At 35.9% G+C, this 25,577-nt stretch overlaps 1 protein-coding gene and 2 non-coding genes across 3 annotated transcripts in view; all 3 read left to right on the top strand.

Annotated features, from left to right (window-relative positions):
- The first annotated feature begins 1,299 nt into the window (after positions 1–1,299).
- trnaa-ugc (transfer RNA alanine (anticodon UGC)) lies at positions 1,300–1,371 on the top strand. The gene has a single exon. It is a non-coding gene; the product is annotated as a tRNA-Ala (tRNA).
- Positions 1,372–2,084: 713 nt separating this feature from the next.
- On the top strand, positions 2,085–2,156 carry trnaa-ugc (transfer RNA alanine (anticodon UGC)). Its single transcript has one exon. It is a non-coding gene; the product is annotated as a tRNA-Ala (tRNA).
- Positions 2,157–2,342: 186 nt separating this feature from the next.
- The window catches only part of LOC107598063 (intraflagellar transport protein 172 homolog), a 28,845-nt gene continuing 5,610 nt past the window's right edge, over positions 2,343–25,577 (top strand). The window contains exons 1-39 of the mRNA XM_016289310.1: positions 2,343–2,481; positions 2,747–2,890; positions 3,030–3,142; positions 3,510–3,549; positions 3,632–3,697; positions 3,774–3,853; positions 4,190–4,277; positions 4,398–4,612; positions 4,704–4,827; positions 5,109–5,204; positions 5,331–5,492; positions 5,929–5,982; positions 6,147–6,250; positions 6,947–7,032; positions 8,268–8,380; positions 8,468–8,635; positions 8,924–9,060; positions 9,467–9,574; positions 11,524–11,608; positions 11,756–11,848; positions 12,176–12,253; positions 12,868–13,116; positions 13,297–13,375; positions 13,517–13,637; positions 14,525–14,669; positions 14,780–14,869; positions 15,316–15,413; positions 15,631–15,766; positions 15,923–16,039; positions 16,142–16,284; positions 16,449–16,542; positions 17,186–17,250; positions 17,959–18,139; positions 18,793–18,890; positions 19,879–20,008; positions 21,760–21,858; positions 22,136–22,245; positions 23,652–23,715; positions 25,478–25,564. Coding sequence (XP_016144796.1) covers positions 2,443–2,481; positions 2,747–2,890; positions 3,030–3,142; positions 3,510–3,549; positions 3,632–3,697; positions 3,774–3,853; positions 4,190–4,277; positions 4,398–4,612; positions 4,704–4,827; positions 5,109–5,204; positions 5,331–5,492; positions 5,929–5,982; positions 6,147–6,250; positions 6,947–7,032; positions 8,268–8,380; positions 8,468–8,635; positions 8,924–9,060; positions 9,467–9,574; positions 11,524–11,608; positions 11,756–11,848; positions 12,176–12,253; positions 12,868–13,116; positions 13,297–13,375; positions 13,517–13,637; positions 14,525–14,669; positions 14,780–14,869; positions 15,316–15,413; positions 15,631–15,766; positions 15,923–16,039; positions 16,142–16,284; positions 16,449–16,542; positions 17,186–17,250; positions 17,959–18,139; positions 18,793–18,890; positions 19,879–20,008; positions 21,760–21,858; positions 22,136–22,245; positions 23,652–23,715; positions 25,478–25,564 — 4,299 coding nt within the window. The 5' untranslated portion in view covers positions 2,343–2,442. The remainder of the gene's footprint in view (positions 2,482–2,746; positions 2,891–3,029; positions 3,143–3,509; positions 3,550–3,631; positions 3,698–3,773; positions 3,854–4,189; positions 4,278–4,397; positions 4,613–4,703; positions 4,828–5,108; positions 5,205–5,330; positions 5,493–5,928; positions 5,983–6,146; positions 6,251–6,946; positions 7,033–8,267; positions 8,381–8,467; positions 8,636–8,923; positions 9,061–9,466; positions 9,575–11,523; positions 11,609–11,755; positions 11,849–12,175; positions 12,254–12,867; positions 13,117–13,296; positions 13,376–13,516; positions 13,638–14,524; positions 14,670–14,779; positions 14,870–15,315; positions 15,414–15,630; positions 15,767–15,922; positions 16,040–16,141; positions 16,285–16,448; positions 16,543–17,185; positions 17,251–17,958; positions 18,140–18,792; positions 18,891–19,878; positions 20,009–21,759; positions 21,859–22,135; positions 22,246–23,651; positions 23,716–25,477; positions 25,565–25,577) is intronic.

The following is a 25,577-nucleotide window of genomic DNA, read 5'->3' on the forward strand; positions in this document are numbered from 1 at the left end:
CATTGCATTCTGTTTTTATTCACAATTTGTACAGTGTCCCAACTTTTTTGGAATCGGGTTTGTACTAATTGACCTCCCCTTGCTTTAAAAAGTGACACCTTCACCTCATCTGAACAGAAACTAAATTTATGTAAAAGTATATTCGCCTGCACATCATACGGCATTGCCTTTCAATATCCTCATCGTCTGTCACGCGTTCAGTCAGTTCCAGTGTTGCCAACTAATTTTCAGAGAAAGTTGCTAAAGGAAGGTCGATTTGTTGCTGAAAGTTGCTCAATGACGTCATTGCGTAATCACGACGCAAAATTGTTACATCAAATCTCAGCAAAAAATATATTTTAGATGTTAATTTAGATTTGTTTTTGAGTTTTTGAAAACGTACACCTTTTTAAATTACAATTTAAGTTTTTTTTTAATAGCTAGTAAACTACATATTCTCAACAATTATGCTTTAAGCAGTGTATCAGCAGTAGGTTAGTATGCTACACTCTAAGAAAAGTCTGTAAAAAATAAGGCACAATCTAATGTTAATATGAAATAATTTTCCATAATGTTTTTTTTTAACCTGTATTTTAAATTACGCATTGTGTTTTCAGGTTACAGGGTTACAAAGGATGATTTTCCATTTTTCTTACAGTGTACTAACTGATCAACAATCGCAGGTACAAGCTACTAACAAAGTGTATCATAAATGAACAATTATTCATTTATCAAATTATTCAATTATTAAATTGAACAATTGCAAATAGCAGCTAACTCAATTCTCGTGATGCGTGTACTGCTAGGCATCTGTGGTTTCCTCTTTTTGTGTAATTTGGATGGACAATGTGTGCCTTTTTATTGTCTGAGTCCTTCTCAAAAGTTGCTAAAAGTTGCCCAAATAAATGTTTAAAATTGCTCAATTTGTTGCTAGGTGCTTTTGGAAGAAAAAGTTGCTAGGGTAGTCTGAAAAGTTGCTAAATTTAGCAACAAAATTGCTAAGTTGGCAACACTGGTCAGTTTCTCAGTTGTTCCTGCCAGGGCTGCTGCTCATGACTTCACATCCTGGAGGTACCAATACCTTATTAAACCTAGAAGTTAATGCTAAGCATTAAAAAAATAGTTGGGGTAAGATTTTTTTGGGGGGGGGGCTGGGTCAAAAGTCAAAAGTATCTTTACAACCTAGATCTTTCCAACTTAGATTTCAAATAAATGTTGTATTGTATTGTATTGTATATATTCAAAGAATCTTTAGCAGTTTCCACAAACCCTGTTGGTTCGGATTTTAAATACTCATCTAATAAGCACTTGAACCAGGAAGGGGATGTAGCTCAGTGGTAGAGCGCATGCTTTGCATGTATGAGGCCCCGGGTTCAATCCCCGGCATCTCCAAAAATTTTTTTATTTTATTTATCGCAATATATCATTAGACACTATCATCATACAGTATTTTTTTTTATTTAAAAAAATACATTTTTGAAAAAATATATTTTTTGAAAGTCTTTGTTCAAACACGTCTCGTGTCGTTCTACGTATCCACGTCATACGTTCCTTCCTTGGCGACGGTAACCAGGGAGAAAGCTATGTTTACTAAAATGTCTGCAGCCTGACAACATGGCTATATCAAGAAATACGTCCGTATAAGTTAACTCCGCCGAATCTTTTATAAAAGTGAAGCATGCAGCTAAAGTATCTGAAGACTCTTCTAACTCCTCAGGTAAATATATTTACCACGTTATAATTTAGCGACGCTGACGTTAGCTAACTAACGTTAGCTCTTTGCAGTCCGCTATATGTAGGCATGATAACGCTTCTTAGCTTAGCAACACTAGGATGCTTATGTATCCTGCCAGATTTCGGCTTATGCCTTTAGGTTGTGCAAAGAAACAGTAGAAATTAGAAGTTAATGCTAAGCATTAAAAAAATAGTTGGGGTAAGATTTTTTTGGGGGGGGGCTGGGTCAAAAGTCAAAAGTATCTTTACAACCTAGATCTTTCCAACTTAGATTTCAAATAAATGTTGTATTCAAAGAATCTTTAGCAGTTTCCACAAACCCTGTTGGTTCGGATTTTAAATACTCATCTAATAAGCACTTGAACCAGGAAGGGGATGTAGCTCAGTGGTAGAGCGCATGCTTTGCATGTATGAGGCCCCGGGTTCAATCCCCGGCATCTCCAAAAATTTTTTTATTTTATTTATCGCAATATATCATTAGACACTATCATCATACAGTATTTTTTTTTATTTAAAAAAATACATTTTTGAAAAAATATATTTTTTGAAAGTCTTTGTTCAAACACGTCTCGTGTCGTTCTACGTATCCACGTCATACGTTCCTTCCTTGGCGACGGTAACCAGGGAGAAAGCTATGTTTACTAAAATGTCTGCAGCCTGACAACATGGCTATATCAAGAAATACGTCCGTATAAGTTAACTCCGCCGAATCTTTTATAAAAGTGAAGCATGCAGCTAAAGTATCTGAAGACTCTTCTAACTCCTCAGGTAAATATATTTACCACGTTATAATTTAGCGACGCTGACGTTAGCTAACTAACGTTAGCTCTTTGCAGTCCGCTATATGTAGGCATGATAACGCTTCTTAGCTTAGCAACACTAGGATGCTTATGTATCCTGCCAGATTTCGGCTTATGCCTTTAGGTTGTGCAAAGAAACAGTAGAAATCACATTCCAAAATGTTATTTAAATCTCAGCAAGCGACTCTGCATTGAACACGGTGTTGTCTGTATCTGTAATGTCTTTTCTTTAGGATGGAGCTGCGAAAGTCACCTGTATGGCTTGGGCTCCTAACAATGCAAAGTTTGCAGTGTGCACTATTGATAGAGTGGTTATATTGTATGATGAGCAGGGAGAGAAAAAAGACAGATTTACTACAAAGCCTGCAGACCCCAAAGTAAGTTATCAGTAAATTATTGAACTGAATATTAAATATTCAAAATATATGTTGTATTCTGCCAATGCTAAATGTAATTTCTTAGTACTTCAGGAAAAGATATTCCAGTATGAAGCTATGACTTTGTCATTTGTTGCAGTATGGAAAGAAAACCTATGTGGTCAAGTCCATGGCATTTTCTCCTGATTCAACCAAGATAGCAGTGGCTCAAACAGACAACATCATATTTGTTTACAAAATTGGAGAGGAGTGGTAAGTACTTCAGAACGCTACTAGTAAAACTTAATTAAGGCTGAGTCTTCAGCTTTTTCAAATATCAAAATCTGCTGTGATCCATAAAACATAGGCTTTTATAAAGGACTGGGATAAATGTATTAGCGCATAAAATAAACTATATTTTATATAGTGTGTGTTAAGTGTTGATTTTTGTGTAATATGCGTCCATATGCATGCACTGTATGATACTTTGCATATAACAAAATAAATGTGTACAATTTAGAACTGAGTAAAAAGTTTATCATATTTAACATACTGCTAGTTGTATTTTGAGGTGAAAAGCTAAGCGATACATAACCAAAATTGTATTATTTTACATTTCTAATGATGTTTTCTGTACCAGGGGAGATAAAAAGGTTATTTGCAACAAATTCATTCAAACAGTAAGTATTTTTATGATAAATAAAATGCATCATTAGGCAGCATTGCCATATATTTTGTGCGTTAACAGTTTTTATTCTCTAGAGTGCTGTAACATGTCTGGTTTGGACATCGGAGCATGCAATAATATTTGGACTAGCAGAGGGGAAAGTAAGTATGCTTTGCACCTTAAGCTGAATTTCCTATTTTGTAAATATTCATTTTTTTGTTTTTATGTCAAATGCAGATTCGTCAAGCCAATACAAAAACAAGCAAGTCCTCCACAATTTATGGAACAGACTCTTACGTTGTCTCACTAACGACAAAGTATGTATTTAAAATCCTGACGCTATGATTCTTGCTTCTTTGTCCAAGCACCCTTTTCTGGTTTGCTTACTGTGTTATTTAAGCATTTTTTATATATTATTACAGGATTTATTCATATTGTGAATTCGATTTTATTTTTATATTTTTTGTTTTAATTTTAGTTTAAAGTTTAGTAATTGTATTATATGCTTTTATCATTTTTATTTTTACTTTTTTTAGATTTCTACAGTACATTTGTATTATTTTTATATTTTTTATATAGCTTGAATTGATTTTTATTTAAGTTTTAGTAATTTGAGCATAAGACTGTTTATCTCCCTTGGTCCACTTTCCCAGTGTCTCAGGGAAGGGAATCCTCTCGGGTCATGCAGATGGAACGGTTGTTCGCTACTTCGTTGATGATGAAGGATCTGGGGAATCTCAGGTAAAGAGCTGCTTTATTATATTTAGTTGTATTTATGCCATAAAATATAATTCACATTTTATATCTTCACATGCTTAAAAGACTGATTATTTAATATATATTTGCTCTGATTGTTGAAAGGGCAAACTGTTAACTCATGCATGCCCACCATACGCCCTGGCATGGGGCACCAACAGCATAATTGTGGCTGGATGCGATAAGAAGATTGTGGCCTATGGAAAGGAGGGCCACGTGCTTCAGACATTTGACTACAGCAGAGATCGCTCCGAAAAGGAATTCACTGTGGCAGCATGTAGCCCCAGTGGCCAGTCCATAGTCGTAGGAAGCTATGACAGGTGAGAGAGTTGTTTCAACACACTAAATAGAAAACAAAAATGTTTTGCCAATGTCATGATATATATCTTATGCTAAATTTTTTTTCGTTAGGTTGCGTGTTTTCAATTGGAGTCCTCGAAAAGGTGTCTGGGATGAAGCTTCTCCCAAAGAGATTCCAAACCTGTACACCATCACAGCTCTGTCCTGGAAGAAAGACGGCTCTCGGCTTTCTGTGGTCAGTCTGGGTGGCCAATTTTAGAAAGATTTCAGAACTTCAGAGATTTTCAGAACACCTTAATTCTGTTAATGTACTGAAACCTGTGCACACCAATCCTGCAAATATACTGAATCCCGCATATACAGTTCTGTCTCCAAGATGGTTATAATTTGGTAAGAAATGAGCGGGATAACAAAAACAAAAGAAACAGTGGCTCAATGATGTTGAGGTGCTGCTTTGCCACTTGGGACAGTTGAGGGGCTGTGGAGATGATGTGTAAATACATCTCTAAATTGCAGGGCACACTGTGTGGAGGAGTCGAGTTGTTTGACTGCTGTCTTCGGAGGAGTATTTACAAGAACAAATTTGAGATGACATACGTAGGACTAAGTCAAGTGAGCAATACTTGTAGATATTTAAAATGCACATTTCTGGTCATTTCAGTAGTGACTCTTATTTTTAATCTTGTTTACAGCCTACAAACTGGATGTTCTGAAACTTTGTTTCTTAAACCCTCTCAGGTTATTGTGAAGAATTTGTCCACTGGCACTCGAGTAGTGCTGAAATCTCAGTATGGTTATGAGATAGATGAGGTGAAAGTCATGGGGAAGGATCGATATCTTGTGGCTCACACCTCTGACACACTGCTGCTGGGTGACCTGGTGTTCAACAAACTAAGTGAGGTAGGATGTCTAGTTTGAACTTGTTTGATTATTTACAGTTGCTTTATTTCTTCTATATAGTTCTGTTAGAATTTTTTTTTACATTCAGTCTGTATTAAAGTCTCTGTTTAGATAAAACAGTCTGTATTTAATGTTTCTGGACCAGTTTTCTCATATTATAACAGAGTCAATGCCTCCATCGGGTGGACCAAGGTTTAAAATGTCTAATTAAAAGTTCAAGGGCTGTCATGGTTCACTGTGTTAATCCATGTTTAATTGAGTTTCCAAAGTGCTCTTATGGGAGTTTGAAGAAAGTTCAGTGTGACAAACAGGATAATGGTGAAGGGCCTTGGCTGCGGTGTCTCTCTGCCTCTGCTTCTTTCTGTGTAATGTAGTGGAAAGCAAAAGTTGATGACTGTGTTGTACTTCAATAAACAACATCACTCTCCCATTACAGGTGGCGTGGCAGGGGTCCGGGGGAAATGAAAAGTTTTTCTTTGAAAATGAAACGGTACATTGTTTTTATATTGTATTATTGTGTGTTATTAAGATGCCTCAGTCGTTTATGAGAATGGTGTCAAAGGGAAAACAACTGGGTTTAATGAATCATGCAGCCCTAGCTGATATAATTAAAGTCCTTACTGTCTAATTGTAAATTGCTGTATTTCTGGGTAGGTGTGCATGATTTTCAATGCTGGAGAGCTGGCGCTGGTGGAATATGGAAGCAATGAAATCCTGGGATCTGTTCGGACAGAGTTTATGAACCCACACCTTATCAGGTCTGCTATTTTGGAAACACTTTGGAACGCAAAAGCCAAGATAAAAGCAAAATGATTTACTTTTTTACTACTTTTGCTTTTTATAATCCTTCTTTGCCTTGTAATGACTTTTCTTATATAATGTTATAAATGATATGTTGGAAAAGAAATTACTCAAGCATGGAGGTTCCAAAACTTCAAACAAGCAAGAAATTCTATAATATTAAATATTATACAAAAAAATTGTAATATAATAATGTATATAGGATTTAGAATTTGATATATTTAATTTACTAATAATTACATTTAATAATAATTTACAAATATAGATACAATTAGGGCTCGTCCTGTTTTTATATGTTGCAACACTTAATGCATCACATAATTTTATAGTGAACAATATTTTTGTACAGATAACAGGCAAAGGTACATTACCCACAAAAGTCATGTCTAATACTGACCGCTAGATGGCGTAATTAACATTCGATTTCATGTTAGTCCTGGTACTGTCATTCTGCTCTGAAAACTTCTATTGCTGTTGATACATACAGCTGGCTCTTAGTGAGCAGACCTAGTCATCACAAATCAGCATTCATGTATAAAGCCTGTCAGGTGCTGTCAGAATGCAGTGCTTGGTTCCTCTTGATGGAGCACTGACAGGTCCCTCAGCACCCACAGGAAGTGTTTATTCCTCGGTTTGTGTGTTTGTGTTTGCAGTGTGCGTCTGAATGAGAGAAGGCAGAAGGGAGTGGAGGACAACAAAAAGTTGGCTTACCTCATTGACATCAAAACTATTGCCATTGGTGAGTTATTGCCCAGTACTTCCAACAGGGATATGATCTCTTAATTATTTACCAAAATGAAATAATTATAATACAGAATACAGTCAAATAACTTTAGAATGTTTTAAGATTTTGAGTGACCAAATTGTATCCAATTCAAATTTCTTTTTATTGTGCTTTTCAGGTGGTAATTAGGGATGACATCATTTTATTTTAAAGCTAATCACATGTCTTCCTGCTCTGATAGCTCAGTTTTGCATGTCCCATGTGATTTAAGATTAATTTAGACATTTAGCCTATTGAGCGAATGCAAAAATGTGAATTATAGTCACAGTAGCTCATAAAGGAATCTCAGTCTGTTGTCATCAACAGCTTAATGAAACAACGTCATCGGTGGAATGAATTACATAATTGTCTGTTTCCGCTCTAAATGGGACACCTTCTCCATATGACACGTTATTTGATTCCACAGAGAGAGGATCATTTGAGGGACAGTAGAAAGGTGTGTTGACGTTGAGTAGGTTCAGATGTTACCTTTCAATTAGATGGTGACCCTGCTGTGTCATCGTCATGGCCCTCTCCTTCACCGGCTACCGCCAGCCATCTGCCACGGTTCTGACCACTTCCTGTGTTAATTAAGTCCTGGCATGCTCCCTCTGTCCTACTTGCCTTGTTTCTTCTTCAGGTGGTGAAAATGAGAAACAACTTTCATCCAATTTATTTTCCTCTGACAGACAGCAGAGTGCTTTTCCCCCTCACTGAAACATGTGCTTAAAACCTGTTCAGAAAGTGCAAATTGGAAAGTGTTTTTCCTCTCCTTCTGTCCCCCCTTGCCCTCCTCCGTAAGTGATGCTTCCCATCAGAATGGTTATTTGTGAACAAAGAGCCAGAAAAGCAGGGAAACGTCACAGAACGTGATTCATGAAAGACTCATTGATTTGTTTTTGTTGGGGCACGGATGTTCGGGGTCTGTATGAACAGCAGTGCCTCCGTTTTTGCTGCATGTCTTTGTGTACAAGTGTGTACGGTGACGTTCATGGCAGCCATCTCCAAATGTTTATCATTCTGTTTATTATAGAACTCTTTTTTTGGATGGAAAATACTTCATCTGTTCTTTAAAAAACATTGTCTAAAAGCCTCATACTGTTTAAAAGTTTCAACTAGAATGCTTCATTTCTGCTCAACAGAAAATAATCTGCATCTGGTATTTGGTGCATTCATCTCACATAATCCTTTTCTCTTCCTGTTTTTCTCAGTGGACCTGGTGGGTGGGTATAATCTGGGCACTATAAGCCATGACTCCAAGATAGACTGGCTGGAACTGAATGAAACGGGGCGTAAACTGCTTTTTAGGGACAAGAAACTCAGGGTAAGTGTCGAACGTCGTTATTTAAGCTCTAATATCACTAATAAAATCAGAATGACTTGTCACTTCTGTCTCTTTCTCCACATTCAGCTCCACCTGTATGACATTGCGAGTAGCATGAAGAACACCATGCTGAGTTTCTGTACTTATGTTCAGTGGGTACCGGGTAGTGATGTAGTTGTGGCCCAGAACAGAGGAAACCTGTGCGTTTGGTACACCATAGACAGCCCGGAGAGGGTCACAATGTTTTCCCTCAAGGTGAGCTGAAGTTAATAGTGATTTTATTTACGTGGCTTGTCCATGTTGTTTAAGCACCTGATTCACTAAAATAACTATTCAAATTGGTTAAATACGCGAACAATTGCAAAGAATCGCACTACCACTGTGATCCAGACAGCTAAGCTGTTTAAAATGAAGAAAATGCTTTGCTATACATAGCCGTTCAAAATTTTTAGGTTGGTAAGAAGTCCCATCCATGTTCACCCTATTTGCTCCTTATTGTTTCAGTTTCTTGTTTGAGTCCAGTGTGTTTAATCATTGCGACAGGGCGACATTGTAGATCTGGAGAGATCCAATGGCAAAACTGAAGTCATTGTGACTGAAGGGGTTAACTCTGTCTCCTACACTCTGGATGAAGGGCTGATTGAATTTGGCACAGCCATTGATGATGGTGACTATTACAGGTAAAAAAAAACCCCACCACAGCCACCTGCAATAAACATGGATTAGACCTCAATTATGCTTAGTTTTGTAAACTTGTGCTGCTTAAAATGGCATAATTCACCCAGAAATGAAAATTGTGTCATTCTCATGGAACATAAGAAGAAGATAGTTTGAGAAATTAGAGTTTTTTTTATTTTTTTTGCTCATACAATAAAAGTCAGTGGCAACCAGAACAGTTTGGTTACCAACATTTATGTTCTGCAAAACAAAGAAAGTCATGCAGGGTTGAAACGACATGATGTTGAAGCATGATGAGGGTTAGTAAAGGATGACAGAATTTTCATTTTTAGGTAAACTATCCCTTTAAATTATGTAAGTATCCTTATTTATAGCTGAACTTGTGTGTATGTGTGTGTGTGTGCGCAGAGCTACAGCATTCCTAGAGACCCTGGAGATGTCGGCAGAGACAGAGGCCATGTGGAAAACTCTGAGTAAACTCTCCCTAGAGGCACAACAGCTCCACATTGCTGAGAGGTTAGACAAGCAAGACAGTCCACCCACCTCTATGACTCAGCTACTGCTGCAATGACTTCAGCATAGCCATCCAGATCAAGTGTCTAACCTTGACAACTAGGAACCAGTATAACTGAATTTAAAAAATCTTGTAGTTTCTTTGAATTCCTTTACAAATCATTTCAGCATAATTGTTTTTATTTAACTTCCTCTATCGAACTTTACAAAGGGCAGTCGTCCTAAGCTACAAGTGGGACAATTGCAAAAGTGACATAGGGTCATCTCATTCAATATTTGGATACTTGCAATTATAGGCAACTAATTTCTTACATGACATTAAATGTGTTAAAGAAGCAGCATAGTACGCAGCAAAGATTTGCAGTACATTTGATTATGATATTTGAAGTGCTAAATTCAAATAAATTAAACATTAAATAAATAATTTCATTTTTGTTGGGCCACCTTAACAAACCCATGGAAGAATGTTCTGTGTATTGTTTACCAACACTCAAAGACAGCACAGATACTGGCAGATGTGTGCAAATAAATATTTACTTACAGCCCTTGTACTGGCAATAGAAAAACACCTTTCACATGATTGCGTAAACACAATAATCTTACTGTCTTTCTTAACGATTCTTTCAATCTATTAATAGCATTGCTGCATTTATTTTTGCGCCTTTTATTTATTTTTTTAATTTGCTCTTAATAGGTATATAATTGGCACTACAGAAGAACTAAACAATTAAATATAAACACAGAATCAGCAAAGTAACAATACATTCTTAAAGGGGTCATATTATAAATATGTAATATTCCTTGATCCTTTGAAATGAAAGTATTTACTGTAGGCACACTGTCCTAAAAATATCTTGCCCAAGAAGTTCAAAAAGAATTGACTGATATAATTGATATATTAACACATTCAAACCTATATGTAAATGTCACCAATGTGTTCAAAATGTAATTCTGGCTGTTATTGGGGCAGTTAAAAAACATATTTGACACATTTGACTCTTTTCACAGGTGAAAATGCCATTTCCATAGAAATCTTAAAGGAATAGTTCACCCAAAAATGAAAATTTACTCACCCTCAGGCCATCCAAGGTGTAGACAAGTTTGTTCATTGAGAAGAGATTTGGAAAAATTTTGCATTACATCACTTGCTCACCAATGGATCCTCTGCAGTGAATGGATGCTGTCAGAGAAAGGGTGGTCACATAAAACTGTTTTTGTATATTTTGTATAAAAATATATTTATATATACAGTATATAAACTGAATTGCATTATAAATTGACCTCAAGGAATAAAACTAAAAATGTATGATGCTTTAATATATTCTGAATTGTTCTGTAGGCAAAGACCCCAAAACTGTCTTTAAGACAGCAATATTTCCATTTAAGGAAAGAATTACATTTTGCATATAGCAGTGAATGTTTAATGCATGTTAGAAGCATTAGTCAAAAGAACCTTAAAGAAAGCTACTATTCTGGACAGCTGCTCTACGTGTAACATTTTAAATGCAGAAATGTGTCTCAGATCATTTTCTGCCTAAAGAAAAATGTGTGTAATCTGGTGCAAAAGAGCAAAACCCCTTCACCTGAGGGAGGATAAACGCTTTAGCACTAATCACCAAAGGTCCTCTTAAAAAGGCATCCAGTCGCTTTAGGAGGCAGTGAGAATGTTTAGAGTTTTCCTTTTACTGTATAAGCATTTTTAAGAGGGTTTGAAGCTGAAATTTAAAATAGAAGGGCTTTAATAATGCAGGATTGGTATGTTATATATAGGCTTATCTGCATAAAGCATGCAGATAAAAAGTGGTCTGACCGTGAATGAGAATGCAAATTAAAGAATTGACTGGATACTCTTCCTGCTGCCCCCTTGCTTGTTGTCCCTTTTAGACATGTTAGACATTTTTAGAAATGTTTTAGACATTTTAGACATGGCTGATGGTTGGGTTTTTCCGCAGGTGTTTTGCAGCCCTTGGGGATGTGTCCAAAGCCAGATTCCTAAATGAGACCAACAAAATTGCAGATGCAGTCTCAAAGGAATATGTATGTAGTGCACACGATTTTTTTGAAGGACAGACTGTTCTGTAGCATCTCTAATAGTATGTCTGTTCACTTGTAGAATGTACAGTTTTTGTTGTTGTACTTGTGCTTATGTATTTTACAGTTCATTGTTAATATCCTCTCCTGTAGGGTGGTGATGGTACAGACCACTACCAGGTGAAAGCACGACTGGCCATGCTGGATAAGAACTTTAAACTTGCAGAGATGTATTACATGGAACAGGTAAAGAATAGTTTCTGATACCTACTATTAAACTCAAAAGAAATAAATAAAACCCTTTTTTAAATTAGTAAACTTGTTTTAAAACTGTTCATTTAATTATTTAATTAAAAATTAAATGTTAAGTTAAATTAATAATTAAAAATAATTGTAAAATAATAATTATCGATTGTAAAGTTCATTTTGGGAAAAAAAGCATTTGCCACTGCTTTTCTTTATCCATTTGCCAATTGAGTTCAAAAATGGCATTGGACAGTTCATACATAGGAGCAACAGAGCTTAGATGGTTATATCTCGATTGCTGCAAGTAATATTGCTGTAACTCTGCAGAATGCAGTGGATGAAGTGATGGAAATGTACCAGGAGCTTCACATGTGGGATGAATGTATTGCAGTGGCAGAGGCAAAGGTAATATCTGTTTTTACATACAATATCATAAATATTCATAACCTCAAGTCCACTTTTTTTTAAATTTAGCCTAAAACATGGGTTCTCAACAGGTTTTGCCCAGATACATTGGAACTCAAGTAGTGATCCAACATGGAACCAGAATTGTTTGTTGAACACAAGTAAACAAAATGTCCTTAAAATCAATCATTGCAGTTTATTACTGTGTAACATTGCATTATTACCATGAACTGCAACAGTGTACAAAATGTGTCTGGATTCTGAATGGCTCTTGAATTTTGATGGTTTCATGCTGCCATCAGTCAATAATTCTCAGCACAAAACATATTATAGACAGCACAAACCATGTTTATTTTCATTTTGAGTGATTCCATTGTCATATTTTCATTTAACTTGTGTAGTTTTGTTTGTGTTTTTTTGAAGATGAAGGCATATCACACAATTTATCCATGTTCCCACAATATTTTCACATCCCTTATAAAAGTTGATAAGCCTTTTTATGTTATATCTTAACTATGCAGAATTATATGGTTAGTTGCAATTTATATTATCTGCATTTAGCAGCTGTCTATGATCAGCTTTTTACTCATGTTAAATGTGTTTATCCCTTCAAGGGCCATCCAGAGTTGGACAATTTGAGACACAGCTACTATTCTTACCTAATGGAGACCAATCAGAATGAGAAAGCTGGTGAAGTAAAGGAGAATGAAGGAGACTTCACTGGTGCTGTTAACCTCTACCTGAAAGCAGGACTTCCTGCCAAAGCTGCTTGGTTGGCCATGAGCAGAGACGAGCTCTTATCAAGCCATGACATCATCAGCCGTATCACTGCTGCACTCATCAAAGGAGAGTTTTATGAGAGGGTGAGTTTGACCTGTGACGGAAATGTGGCTTGACATAATGGCAACTGTTAAGTTCCATGCATTCATAACTTTGAAATGAGTTGCAGAACCACTCGCACAAGTCACTGCCATGGAATTGTTTTGCTGATTTGAAGGGAAATAGTTTTACCTATAATTATTCATAATAATTAAACTCAACAGGCAGGCGACCTGTTTGAAAGGACAAGAAATAATCAAAGAGCCTTGGAGTGCTACCGCAAGGGAAATGCTTTTAAGAAAGGTGAGTCTAGCTGGTAAGAACAATCAGAATAGGGTGTTACATTACAGTTGGAACAATAAGTCAGTGGTTGTAATGCAAAGCATCAGAGCTATAGATTCATTGCCTTCTTTGACCTCTGCTGATTGCATTGTGCTTCCACAGCGGTGGATCTGGCTCGCGTTGCCTTTCCTGCAGAAGTTGTAAAGCTGGAGGAAGTGTGGGGTGACTACCTAGTGCAGCAGAAACAAATGGATGCCGCTATCAACCACTACATAGAAGCTGGGTGAGTTTCTAAAGTAACAATCCTCTAGAGATCAGGGGAATTTTAGTTAGAAAATGAAAAAAAAAATAAAAAAATTTCAATTTCATTTTTACTTCTGTTTAATTTTAATGGTGCGTATACACCACTGATCAAAAGTTTCATTTTGTCCAGCAAGGATGCATTAAATTGTTCAAAAGTGACAGTAAAGACATTTATTATGTTACAAAAGATTTTACAAAATAAATGCTGTTTTTTAATGTTCTTTTGAACATTTATGTTACATAGTCCTGAAAATATATGACAGTTTCCACAAAAAAATAAGCAACAGCACAACTGTTTTCAACATTGATAATTATAATTAATGTTTATTGAGCACCAAATGAGCATATTAGATATTAGATTTCTGAAGGATCACACTGAAGGTGACACTGAATACTGGTTATAGCTATAGTTATGGCTGCTGAAAATTCACCTTTACCATCACATAAATAAATTGCATTTTAAAATATATTATTTTATATTTATCTTAAATTGTAATATTTACCAATATTACTGCTTTTATATTTTTGATCAAATAACTGCAGCCTTTGTAAGCTTTGGAGACTTCTTTCAAAGGCATTAAAAACAGCTTACCGACCCCAAACTTTTGATGTTTAGTGTACACTTAATGTTTTAATGTAATGTTTTTATTTCATTTTGTTATACTTTTCATTCCTTATAAAACTTCAAATGTTCCTTCTTCTCCAATTTGTTTGTTTTTGTCACCTTTGAAACATTTCCCAGAGATGGCCGCACCATAATTTTGCTGTGACTATTCTGGTTTATTATCGGGTTTATCTGCCCTTAAACATGGCCAGGCACTATTTTATTTGTCCTTACCCAACTCTGTAATTTCCTCCCTGTTAAAGACGTTCCACCAAGGCCATAGAGGCAGCGATTGCAGCACGCCAGTGGAAGAAAGCATTGCACATACTGGAGCAACAAGAGGACAAGACTGCCGCCAAATATTACCTGAAAATAGCTCAGCACTATGCTTCTGTACAGGAGTTTGAGGTAAAAAGCATACATTCCATCTGTCAAATATTAACAAATGGACTTAAATTCCTGAAAAATATGATCTTGTTTGAATCTGTGTTGGCAAATCTTGTTTCTCTGATCTACAGGTGGCAGAACGTCTGTTTGTTAAGGGTGATCATACTAAAGATGCTATAGATATGTACACTCAGGCTGGGCGATGGGAGCAAGCTCATAAGGTCAGTGTCACATTATGCCTCTCTGCAAAGATACTGATAAATTATACATTCATTAATAATAGCTGTATATTTTAGGGCCAGCATTTTTGTTTATGATTAAATGCTTTAGATCCCATACAGTAGATTTACATTGAAAGAGAGAACGGAGACATATATATATATATAACTTGAGTTGGCCTCTTTTGACTTTGGCCAATAAGCAACCACCAAGAACACTCTAGCAATTGCATAGCAACATGCTAACAAATCAGTGTGCAGTAGTAATTATAAATTGGGTGGATGGAAGCTGAGAACACAACTGCAACTTGTTTTTTGTTTTGTTTCTTTATTCAAATCATGAACAATTTACATTTAAATTATTACTAATCATCAGCAATTTACATTTGTATTATTATGTATAATTTTTCCCCCCTCTCTTGTTCTCTCTCTGTCCGTCTCCGACACAGCTTGCTGTGAAGTGCATGTCACAAGAGGATGTGTCTGCCCTCTACATCAGCAGAGCACAAGAGTTAGAAAAAGAGGGGAAGTACAAAGAAGCCGAACGGTAAAAACATACACATACACACACTGTTGTTTTTCTGACCTTTTTGGCTGGGTTAATTTATAATAATTAATAAATTCATTTATTTTTTAAAGACGAAAACAAAATGTTTAACTCTGAATAGAATGTCAACATGTTTGAGATTTCAGTCACATTTCATACTGGAATTCATACTTTGCATTTCACATACAGTATTTGAAATGTACCTCTCTGTCTTTAGGCTTTTTACCACAGTAGATGAACCAGACTTGGCCATCACCATGTACAAGAAGAACAAAATGTATGACGATATGATCCGTTTAGTCGCTGTTCATCACAAAGACCTGCTGCAGGAAACACACATTCACCTGGCCAAGGTTCAAGAGAACATTTGGGCCATTCTTTTATTATTCCTATTCACATTTAGTTACAAAACACATTTGACCCAAGTCTCTTTCGGTGCAGTTTTGTCTTGTTATTGCTCAGTAGATCCTTCACATGGTCTTGAGTGCTGTGTGCTGTGTTTGTAACAGGAGCTAGAGGCTGAATCCAGGTTTCAGGAAGCGGAGTATCATTACCTAGAGGGTCAAGACTGGAAAGCCGCTGTGAACATGTACAGAGTCAATGATATGTGGGAGGAAGCTTATCGGGTATGTGTGCACACTACATGGCCTTATACAGTATAATACTTGAGTTGATATAATGTAGAGAGTTTTAAACATTCATAGTTCCTCTGCATGTCTTTGCAACAGATAGCGAAGACCAATGGAGGAGCCAGTGCCCATAAGCAAGTGGCCTATCTGTGGGCAAAAAGTCTTGGAGGAGATGCGGCAGTTAAACTGCTCAACAAGTTTGGCTTTTTGGAAACCGCCATTGACTTTGCAGCTGATAACTTGTAAGTCTCTGCTAAGTCAGTGTTAGGAATTAATAGTGGTTTTCAGTCCTTTAATTTCTAGTCTTTTCAGGTATAATTAGAGCATACAGATAACAATTAACCAATGCATATAGTCAAACTGGCCAATATTTACCATATAATGAAACACTCTTTGTCTTTTTTAGCACATTTGACTTTGCATTTGAGTTGGCCCGACTCGCAATGAAACCGAAGATTCCTGATATTCATCTCAAAAATGCCATGTTCCTTGAGGACCAGGTATAACTAACTGGGGAGAAATTTTTTTTTTTTTTTTCTACACCGTTAATGCCTGTGAATGTGAAGTAGACAAAGACAACTAAAATGGTCCACTTTCAAGGTCGGGGCTGTGAATGCAAATTATACTGGGGTCTTTTCACTTTTCGTGTCAGATTTGGTCTTTATAATGCAGACTTTAGTGTGAAGATTGAATGTTTATTGCTTTGTAAGTTATTTTTTTCTGTAGGTTTATTTCAATTCATATAATAAACATAAACACAAATGATAATTATAAATAAAATAATGTTTTATATAACAATATAGTTTTATAAAATAACAAATATAAATAAATTGGCAAAAATTAGTTGGTAAAAATGTCAATCACCAGCCATTGTAGCTAGTGGGCAAAATTTTTTTTATTAAATTTCCCACTCTGACTGCCGAAATGTGTAATCAAAGTAGTCTTGCAGAATGCTAAAGCTATGACATTTTGAAAATATTGTTGTATTAAAGTTTTTTATGATGACATAAACTCTACACTTACTCAAAGACATGCCCGCACAGAGTTTTTATTCTTATTATTAATACCCAGACCCAGAGTTTATTATTCTCGTTATTAATGATCACATGGTGCACAGCATGATTGTAATTTTTTACTTTTAAGGGCAAATTCAATGAGGCTGAGACTGAGTTCATCAGAGCCGGGAAGCCCAAGGAGGCTGTGCTAATGTGAGTGAGCTTTTATATCACACTGTCCTACCCCAGTACACACACAGACCATTCTGTAGGGGGGATTGCATCGCTTCAGTATTTTTGTGTGCATAGATTACTGATAGATTTTCTGCACTTTCTCACATTACAAGCAATGAGTAGCTGGAAGCAGGTGGCACAGGTATTGAGAGTGTTTGATTTGTAGATCTCATGGAGGAGTGGTATGCTGGCAGCTAAAGATGATCTCATGACTCCAAGAAATCATATTGTTAATTATCTAAAAAGTTTTTATTTTTATTTTAAATATAAATATAACAAAAATTTCTGAGGCTTACTGCATGCTTAAAAAAAGGAAGTAAGAAAACAAAAACAAAACAAAAAAACATTATCCTATGGAAATTTTAGCCTATTTTTCTATCCTAATATTACCTTTTATCCCATGCAAGTTAATTTATCTAGATTTGAGGATGTTCATATATTTTTGCACTGGAAACAAGACATGACATAAAAATACTCTTCACTGAGCTTTGCAGTGATGAAAAAAAGGAATAATAATATTTTTCTACACTTTGTTCAATTATTATTTGGATTTGCATAATGGTTTCAGTATTTTTAATCCAGCTGACTTCATGATTTATTATGTGGTCATTGTATATATATTGTATCATATAATTTCTAAACATTATCTTTAAAATATGGGTGACAGTGTGTCTATTTCTATTGCAGGCACGTCCATAACAAGGACTGGAGTAATGCCCAGAGGGTGGCAGAGGCTCATGATCCGGAAAGTGTGGCAGACATTCTAGTGAGCCAGGCCAAGTTCTGTTTTGACCAGAAGGAATTCCAAAAAGCGGAGGCCTTCCTGCTCAGGGCCCAAAGGCCTGAATTAGCTATTAAATACTACAAAGTAAGAGTCCTCAATCCTTAAAACACAATCTGTACATAGACAGTAAAACAAGTCTTCTTCATTGTAGAATATCATGGATTTGATGCCCTTTAAAGATAACTATGCTGTAGTAAACATCACCAAATAGCACAGAGATCGAAACTTTATGAACGTTTTTAAGAAAAATCAGGGCAGCTACTTTCTGTAGTTTAAGATTTACAGAAACAGAACAGTTCACACAAAAATGTAATTTGCTCACACTCATGTTGTTCCGAATCCCATATGATTTAGGTCAAACATAAAAGGAGACGTTTTATAATTCATTTCAGTGACCTTTTTTTTGTTGTAAAACTCTAAAACCCTCCCAAAGTTAAATTCATTGTTCACAATCACTGGAAAAAACACAATTAATTGAACTGAATTAGAATGTTACATTATAAACGAAAAAATAAAAAATAAAAATCATGACAGGAATAGAGCCAACAGCAATAAATGTTTAAAATTACTTTAAATTACTTTAAAATGACAAAATTGATCACACTTATATTTTCATAAATTGTTAGTTTTGAATATTATAAAAAAGCTTTGTATGAGCAAATGTAAGATTTCTTATTATTAGCTAATTATGAATATTAAGTTCTGCAGGCTTTGAAGAACCATATTTTCTTATCCAGGATGCTGGCATGTGGACCGATGCAATGCGGATCTGTAAAGACTATTTGCCCAGCAAGCTGAGCATCCTTCAAAAGGAATATGAAAGCGAGGGCAACTGGTAAAAGAACTCTCTTTTAACTCCACTACTGTCGGTTTCTTTTTTTCCTGCTTTTACTTTCATATGCCTCATTTGCTGTATCAGAAAATCCTCCCTTGTTTATTGTTCTTCAGAAACTAGGGCTCTGCGGTTGTGCAGAAAAACTAGCAGCTCTGAACTACATTTGGATCCTCTTTACGTTGCTTGGCTTTCCTCCTTTATTAGAACATGGCAGCTTTTTATCCTAAATTAAATCCATAATGAGCAGCTCATTAATGCGCAGACAATCCGTCTCCACTGATAATTTTCCTATTTTTAATGACTTGTGGGAAAACATCAAAGGCTTCTTCGCTGTCTTCCCTGGGAAGAAAAGGAGAAACATTTTGCGTAGTCAGTTCAAGGCCCACTCAGCAGTAATATAGGCTTGTATCATTAACCTATTTTCAATTAAGAGTCTGAACTTTCTTGGCATGTTGTTCTTATAAATTGACTCTGCTGGTCACTTTATGATCCCAAAGGTGTTTTTTTCTTTCCAAAGGCAGAGGTGTAGGATGTGTGTCCCTTCAGTCTATTGCGCTGGTCCTTACGTACAGCAGTATGAAGCTTGCCTTCACAGCTGTGAAATTCAGTTCACTTTTTGCAGTTTTTAAGCCATCATTTCTGAACACTGAAGCACACAAACATGGTACTGGATTTTTTAAAGCTGGAGGTTTTTCATGTAGCTTTCACGGTCATTAACCACCAAGTCATCTCAGGATTTGAAGTACAGAAGTCTGAAGACCTTTAATAAACAAGGGTTTCAAGTCTTTATTCAAAACTCTCACAGTAAAAATGAACTGCAAACTATTTAGCCAGCACTAATAAAACGATAGTACTTACTGTAAAAGCAGTGAGTGTTTTTCTTCCTATGAGTCGACATCAATAGTAATATGGAAGGAAAGTAGGAAATGGTAAACATGTCTTACAAGTCTATGAGACATAAACATACTGTATATGTGTGTGTTTACAGGGGTGTGGAAGGTATGGTTGAGCAAGCTCAGGAGTGGGAACAGACAGGCGAGTATGCCAGAGCCATCGACTGCTATCTGAAAGTGAAGGACTCATCTAACATGGACTTGCTGATGAAGTGTTGGATGAAGGTAAAGTCCAGACTCAGAGCCACCTGGCTGCAGTCACCATGTCCTCTAACTTCATACTAACTTCCTAGTAAATTCTTTTTATAAAATTTTCAGTCTGTTTAAATTCATTATTTTAGCAGTGTGTCAGCAAGTATGATTTAAGTTCGACAAACTTTCACGTGCAAAATCCAGTCAATTTTAATAGAAATTCCATGCAACCGGGAATTTTGCATTTTATATATATATATATATACAGTGGGGCAAAAAAGTATTTAGTCAGCCACCAATTGTGCAAGTTCTCCCACTTAAAAAGATGAGAGAGACCTGTAATTTTCATCATAGGTATACCTCAACTATGAGAGACAAAATGAGAAAAAAAATCCAGAAAATCACATTGTAGGATTTTTAAAGAATTAATTGGTAAATTCCTCGGTAAAATAAGTATTTGGTCACCTACAAACAAGCAAGATTTCTGGCTCTCACAGACCTGTAACTTCTTCTTTAAGAGGCTCCTCTGTCCTCCACTCATTACCTGTATTAATGGCATCTGTTTGAACTCGTTATCAGTATAAAAGACACCTGTCCACAACCTCAAACAGTCACACTCCAAACTCCACCATGGCCAAGGCCAGGACACCAGAAACAAAATTGTAGACCTGCACCAGGCTGGGAAGACTGAATCTGCAATAGGTAAGCAGCTTGGTGTGAAGAAATCAACTGTGGGAGCAATTATTAGAAAATGGAAGACATACAAGACCACTGATAATCTCCCTCGATCTTGGGCTCCACGCAAGATCTCACCCCGAACCCAGAAAAATCCAGCAAAAATCCCAGAACCACATGGGGGGAACTAGTGAATGACCTGCAGAGAGCTGGGACCAAAGAAACAAAGGCTACCATCAGTAACACACTGCACCGCCAGGGACTCAAATCCTGCAGTGCCAGACGTGTCCCCCTGCTTAAGCCAGTACATGTCCAGGCCCATCTGAAGTTTGCTAGAGAGCATTTGGATGATCCAGAAAAGGATTGGGAGAATGTCATATGGTCAGATGAAACCAAAATAGAAATTTTTGGTAAAAACTCAACTTGTCGTGGTTGGAGGAGAAAGAATGCTGAGTTGCATCCAAAGAACACCATACCTACTGTGAAGCATGGGGGTGGAAACATCAGGAGAGAATATTATTATATAATTTTATTGTTATTATTTTTATTAGAAACCTAGACAATACAATTATATTTTAAAATGATAGATTAAGTTATATTTATTTTTGCATAATCATAAAGTTTTGGTTATTTTAACAAAGATGTCTCTTTGACAGAGGTTCACATATGTTCACATTACCCTGTGAATTTAAGACTAGACATTGCATTTTCATCTGCATCTCTTAAATTTCTACTGATTAATCCTTTTTTTCCATTGAAGTCAGAGTATGTTGAGTGTTTAAATTTATTATTTCACTTGAAGGTCTTGCAAAAATCAATTTTCATCCAATCGGCAGAGATGGAATACTGTTTGCAGTATATTAGACAAAGGACTTTTTTTTTAAATGCTTGTGTTGAAGATTCTAAATTGTGAAAAAGAAGACAGTGATCTTTCGACCTAGATTAACTACAAACCCGACTTTTGTTTGTGTACATCCATTAGAGAGCTACTCTGTTGACATTAAATATCTGATCATGAAAATGTTTTTATGCTCCTAAAGTGCTTAATTTTTTGTTGTTGCATTTACAGTTTTTACAAAGGTTTAGTTATACCTTTTCATGTCCTTCAGGCAGCAGAATTGGCCATTAAATTTTTATCCCATGACAAGGCTGTGGAAGTCAGCCAGGTCGTCGGGCCACGCCTGATTCAGCTCAGAAAGTACAGCGAGGTATGTTGTGTTTTTTTTTTTTTTTTTTCAGGTATAGAATCACATTCAGTATATAAAACTCTCCATTTGACGTTTGTTTTTTATTTTCCTCACAGATGCAATTCTGTGCACAAATACTGAGAAATCCCCCCAAAATACAAGCTTTTTATTCTTTCAAAGCATTGTGTTTTGAGAGTGGCACACCAAGAGGAAATAGTGCTTTCAGTGTGCTTGTGTGCCCATGTGTGCGTCCTCGAGCCATGGACCGATTGAGATACAAAATGGTTTTTTTTTTCAGGCTGCTGAGCTCTACCTCAACCTGGACCTCATTAAGAATGCCATAGACGCATTCATTGAGGGAGAAGAATGGAACAAAGCTAAAAGAGTGGCCAAGGAGCTCGATCCAAGGTGAGCCCTTAGCAGACTGGTCGCCCCTAACAACGCTACAGCCAACAATGTGAGAGGGAGGCAGTGAAATCACTCTCTCGCTGTCAGAAAAATCACTCAGTGCAACAAATGCAGTGCATGACAGCACGAAGCCGAAGGGGTGCAGATGGCCTTCGCAGTTTGTCTCTGACTGTCTTTTATTTACGGCCAGAAAAATAGGTTTAGGATTCAAGTCTAAATGCTTTCCAGTTCTGCATGAGGTGTATTCTTAAAGGGGTCATATGATTTGATTTCAAGTTTTCCTTTCTCTTTGGAGTGTTACAAGCTGTTCGTGAATAGATAAGATCCTTAAAGTTGCAAAGACTAAAGTCTCAAACCCAAAGAGATATTCTTTATAAAAGTTAAGACTGGTCCACGCCCTCCTAAAACGCCTCGTTTAAACACGCCTCCACATGTCTATGTCACAATGTGGGAAGATTTGCATAAGGCCGCCCAAATGTTCACGCAAAGAAAGAAGGCGTAACTTTATTGTTGCTGCCATCGCCGCCGCCATGTTGTGAAGACGCTGTGTGTTTCGTTGCGAAAGCGAAAATACTTTGTTTGGCCTTCCAAAATAAGACATGACTAGAAATCAGTGGTTAAGTTGTATTTACAACACTGTTCCAGAACAGTTCAACCCAAATATTCAGATGTGTGCAGCACATTTTATGGAGGACTGTTTCCTGATCCTGGGAGAATAGACTACAATGCCGACTGTTCTGACTCACTGTCTGTAAGTACATTTTCATATTTAAAGAATTTGCCACTGATGATTCAAACGCGAGTTTTGAGCAGTGTAGAGTAGCGCTTGTTGTTTGTCATTTCTCCGATCACAAATGCAGACATGGTTTTATGTTTATGCGGTGCGATGCAACGCAATGCGTAAAAATACAGTATAAGTCATTATAATCCGTAATTATGTCCCCACTGGATGCAACAGATGCCTCGTTTATAATGGGTTTTAGTGGTTTTGTCTCATCGCGCCGGGACTCGGCATCACAGTATGGTAAGGGGCGTAACATTTCCATCACACGCTTGAGGTATTCGGCCAATCACAACGCACTGGATAGCTGGCCAATCAGAGCACACTTTGCTTTTCAGAACGATGAGGGTTGTAAAAATCGATGCGTTTCAGAAAGGTGGGGCATAGAGGAGAAACAATAATGTACAGTATGTGGAAAATAATGTGTTTTTTTTTACCTTAAACCGCATAAACATTTCATTACACCAAATACACAAAATAATGTTATTTTTAGCAACATCATATGACCCCTTTAAAGATTGACTGGTAAAGAATAAATATTTATGTCTTATTGAAAATATCGTGACTTCACTCTCTATAAGAGTTTGCCGTTATTGAGGTTTTGTGACATTTGCTCTCTTCACAGGCTGGAGGAATATGTGGACAAACGCTACAAAGAGCACCTGAAAAATCAAGGCAAAGTTGACTCTGTAAGTTCACCTTATCAAATTAATTTGTCTTTTTTTCCAATTTTATTAATAGAGATATTTCAGAGAGGACTTCAAATGATGGGTCAAGGTTTGGCTGCTTAGCCTTGGCCAGTTAGCCTGGTGGTAGATGCTGGAACTACATCATAATGGAGGCAAAAATCTTAGCATTAAATGTAGATGAAAAATTATTGCAACATTGCTACACTATTGAGAATAGACAACTGAGCTATATTTATTTTTATTAAACCAAAAAACATATATTTTTTATTTCATATTTTCATATTTTTTTTATTTTAATAACTTACATTTATTCATGAACTGCAAGCTGAATATAAAGCTGAATATATCGTTATATTGTAGTAATGTTTTGCCAATGGCCGATTTTATTTTGGAGGACTCCTAAAAGCATGAAATTGACTTATTTTTTCCCCGCCTGCTGCTTCTGACATCACAACTCAGCATAGTTAAATGAGAATGCTAGCAGATAACTTTCTCCAGGTATTGTAGACCTCCTTGGGTGAGCGAAAAGGGAACATGCTTGTTAATCGAACTCGATGAGCAGCTGTCTAGGGATCTACTAGCTGTCAGAATTCTGTTTGTTCAAATAAAATAAATCTATTTCCTAGCAATACAAGTTGAGGTTAAAGAATGCATTAAATGAGCGTAACATAATACCGCAGACTGCAGCTCCTCCGCTCTGGTACTCTTTTTAGTTATTGTTGGGAGGAGAGAAAAATGGAGACGATTGGATTTATTCAATTTAGAATAACAGATATGAGTCACCAAATTGATGTGAGTGCTTGCCTCTCATTGCAATGCTTCACTGGCAGTTTGGTTACAATCACGGAATGATGCAGGTCAGGGCATTTTATTGAAAAGAAAGACTGAATGTTATGGAGGAAACTAGTTTAATGTACACTTACATAATAAAATTTAGCCAGTCAAGAATATGTGATATCATATATTATGTTGTGTGTGAATGAGAAGAAACATGTTTTTTTTGTTTTTCATCTTTTTTGACTGTACGTTATGGCAGTAGGCCATGAAAAGCTGTTTTAAAGGCTTATTATTATTATTATCATTATTATTATTATTATTATTATTATTAATGATAATACTAATAATAATTACAGTCACTGTTATGATTAACATAATTATTTTAAAAAAAAAAAGTTTATTAGCAAATTATTCATACAATTAATTTCATTTGAATTATTAGTAGTTTTTTAAATAATTAGTAGTATTATTTTAAATGCTAATTTGTCCTAATAGTTTTCCTTTATTTTCCTTAATTTTTATCAGTATTCAATTCAATCATTCTTCTTATTATTATTAAATGTCACGGTCATTTATTATATTTATAAATATAATTAACATGTTTTTTTTTATATTATTAATATTAATATATTTTGTACTTTTAATTATACTCATATAATAATAATTTCTATTAATTTATATTTTTTATATTTTTAGAAATAGTTTGAATTATTTTAAATCCTAATTTGTTATGTTAGTTTTCCTTTATTTTTCACTCGGCATTTGATTATTATAAAATATATTAATAATAATAAAAAATATAAATTATTATAAATTTTTTAAATATATTATTAATGATCATATAAAAGACAATTGTTAATAATAATAATTGTCATAGTTGTTTTTTATATTATTAATATTATTAACATTTGTTGTGTTATTAGTAATAGTTTTAATCGTTTTACATTTCAATTTGTCCTAATAGCTTTCCTTTATTTTCAATCAGTTGGTTGGAGTAGATGTGGTGGCTGCCCTTGACATGTACGCTGAGAGAGGACAGTGGGAGAAATGGATCAACACAGCCTGGAAACAGGGGCCAATTCATC

The sequence above is a fragment of the Sinocyclocheilus grahami genome, unplaced genomic scaffold, assembly GCF_001515645.1.
Source record: "Sinocyclocheilus grahami isolate Dianchi unplaced genomic scaffold, SAMN03320097.WGS_v1.1 scaffold244.1, whole genome shotgun sequence".
Taxonomy (NCBI): domain Eukaryota; kingdom Metazoa; phylum Chordata; class Actinopteri; order Cypriniformes; family Cyprinidae; genus Sinocyclocheilus; species Sinocyclocheilus grahami.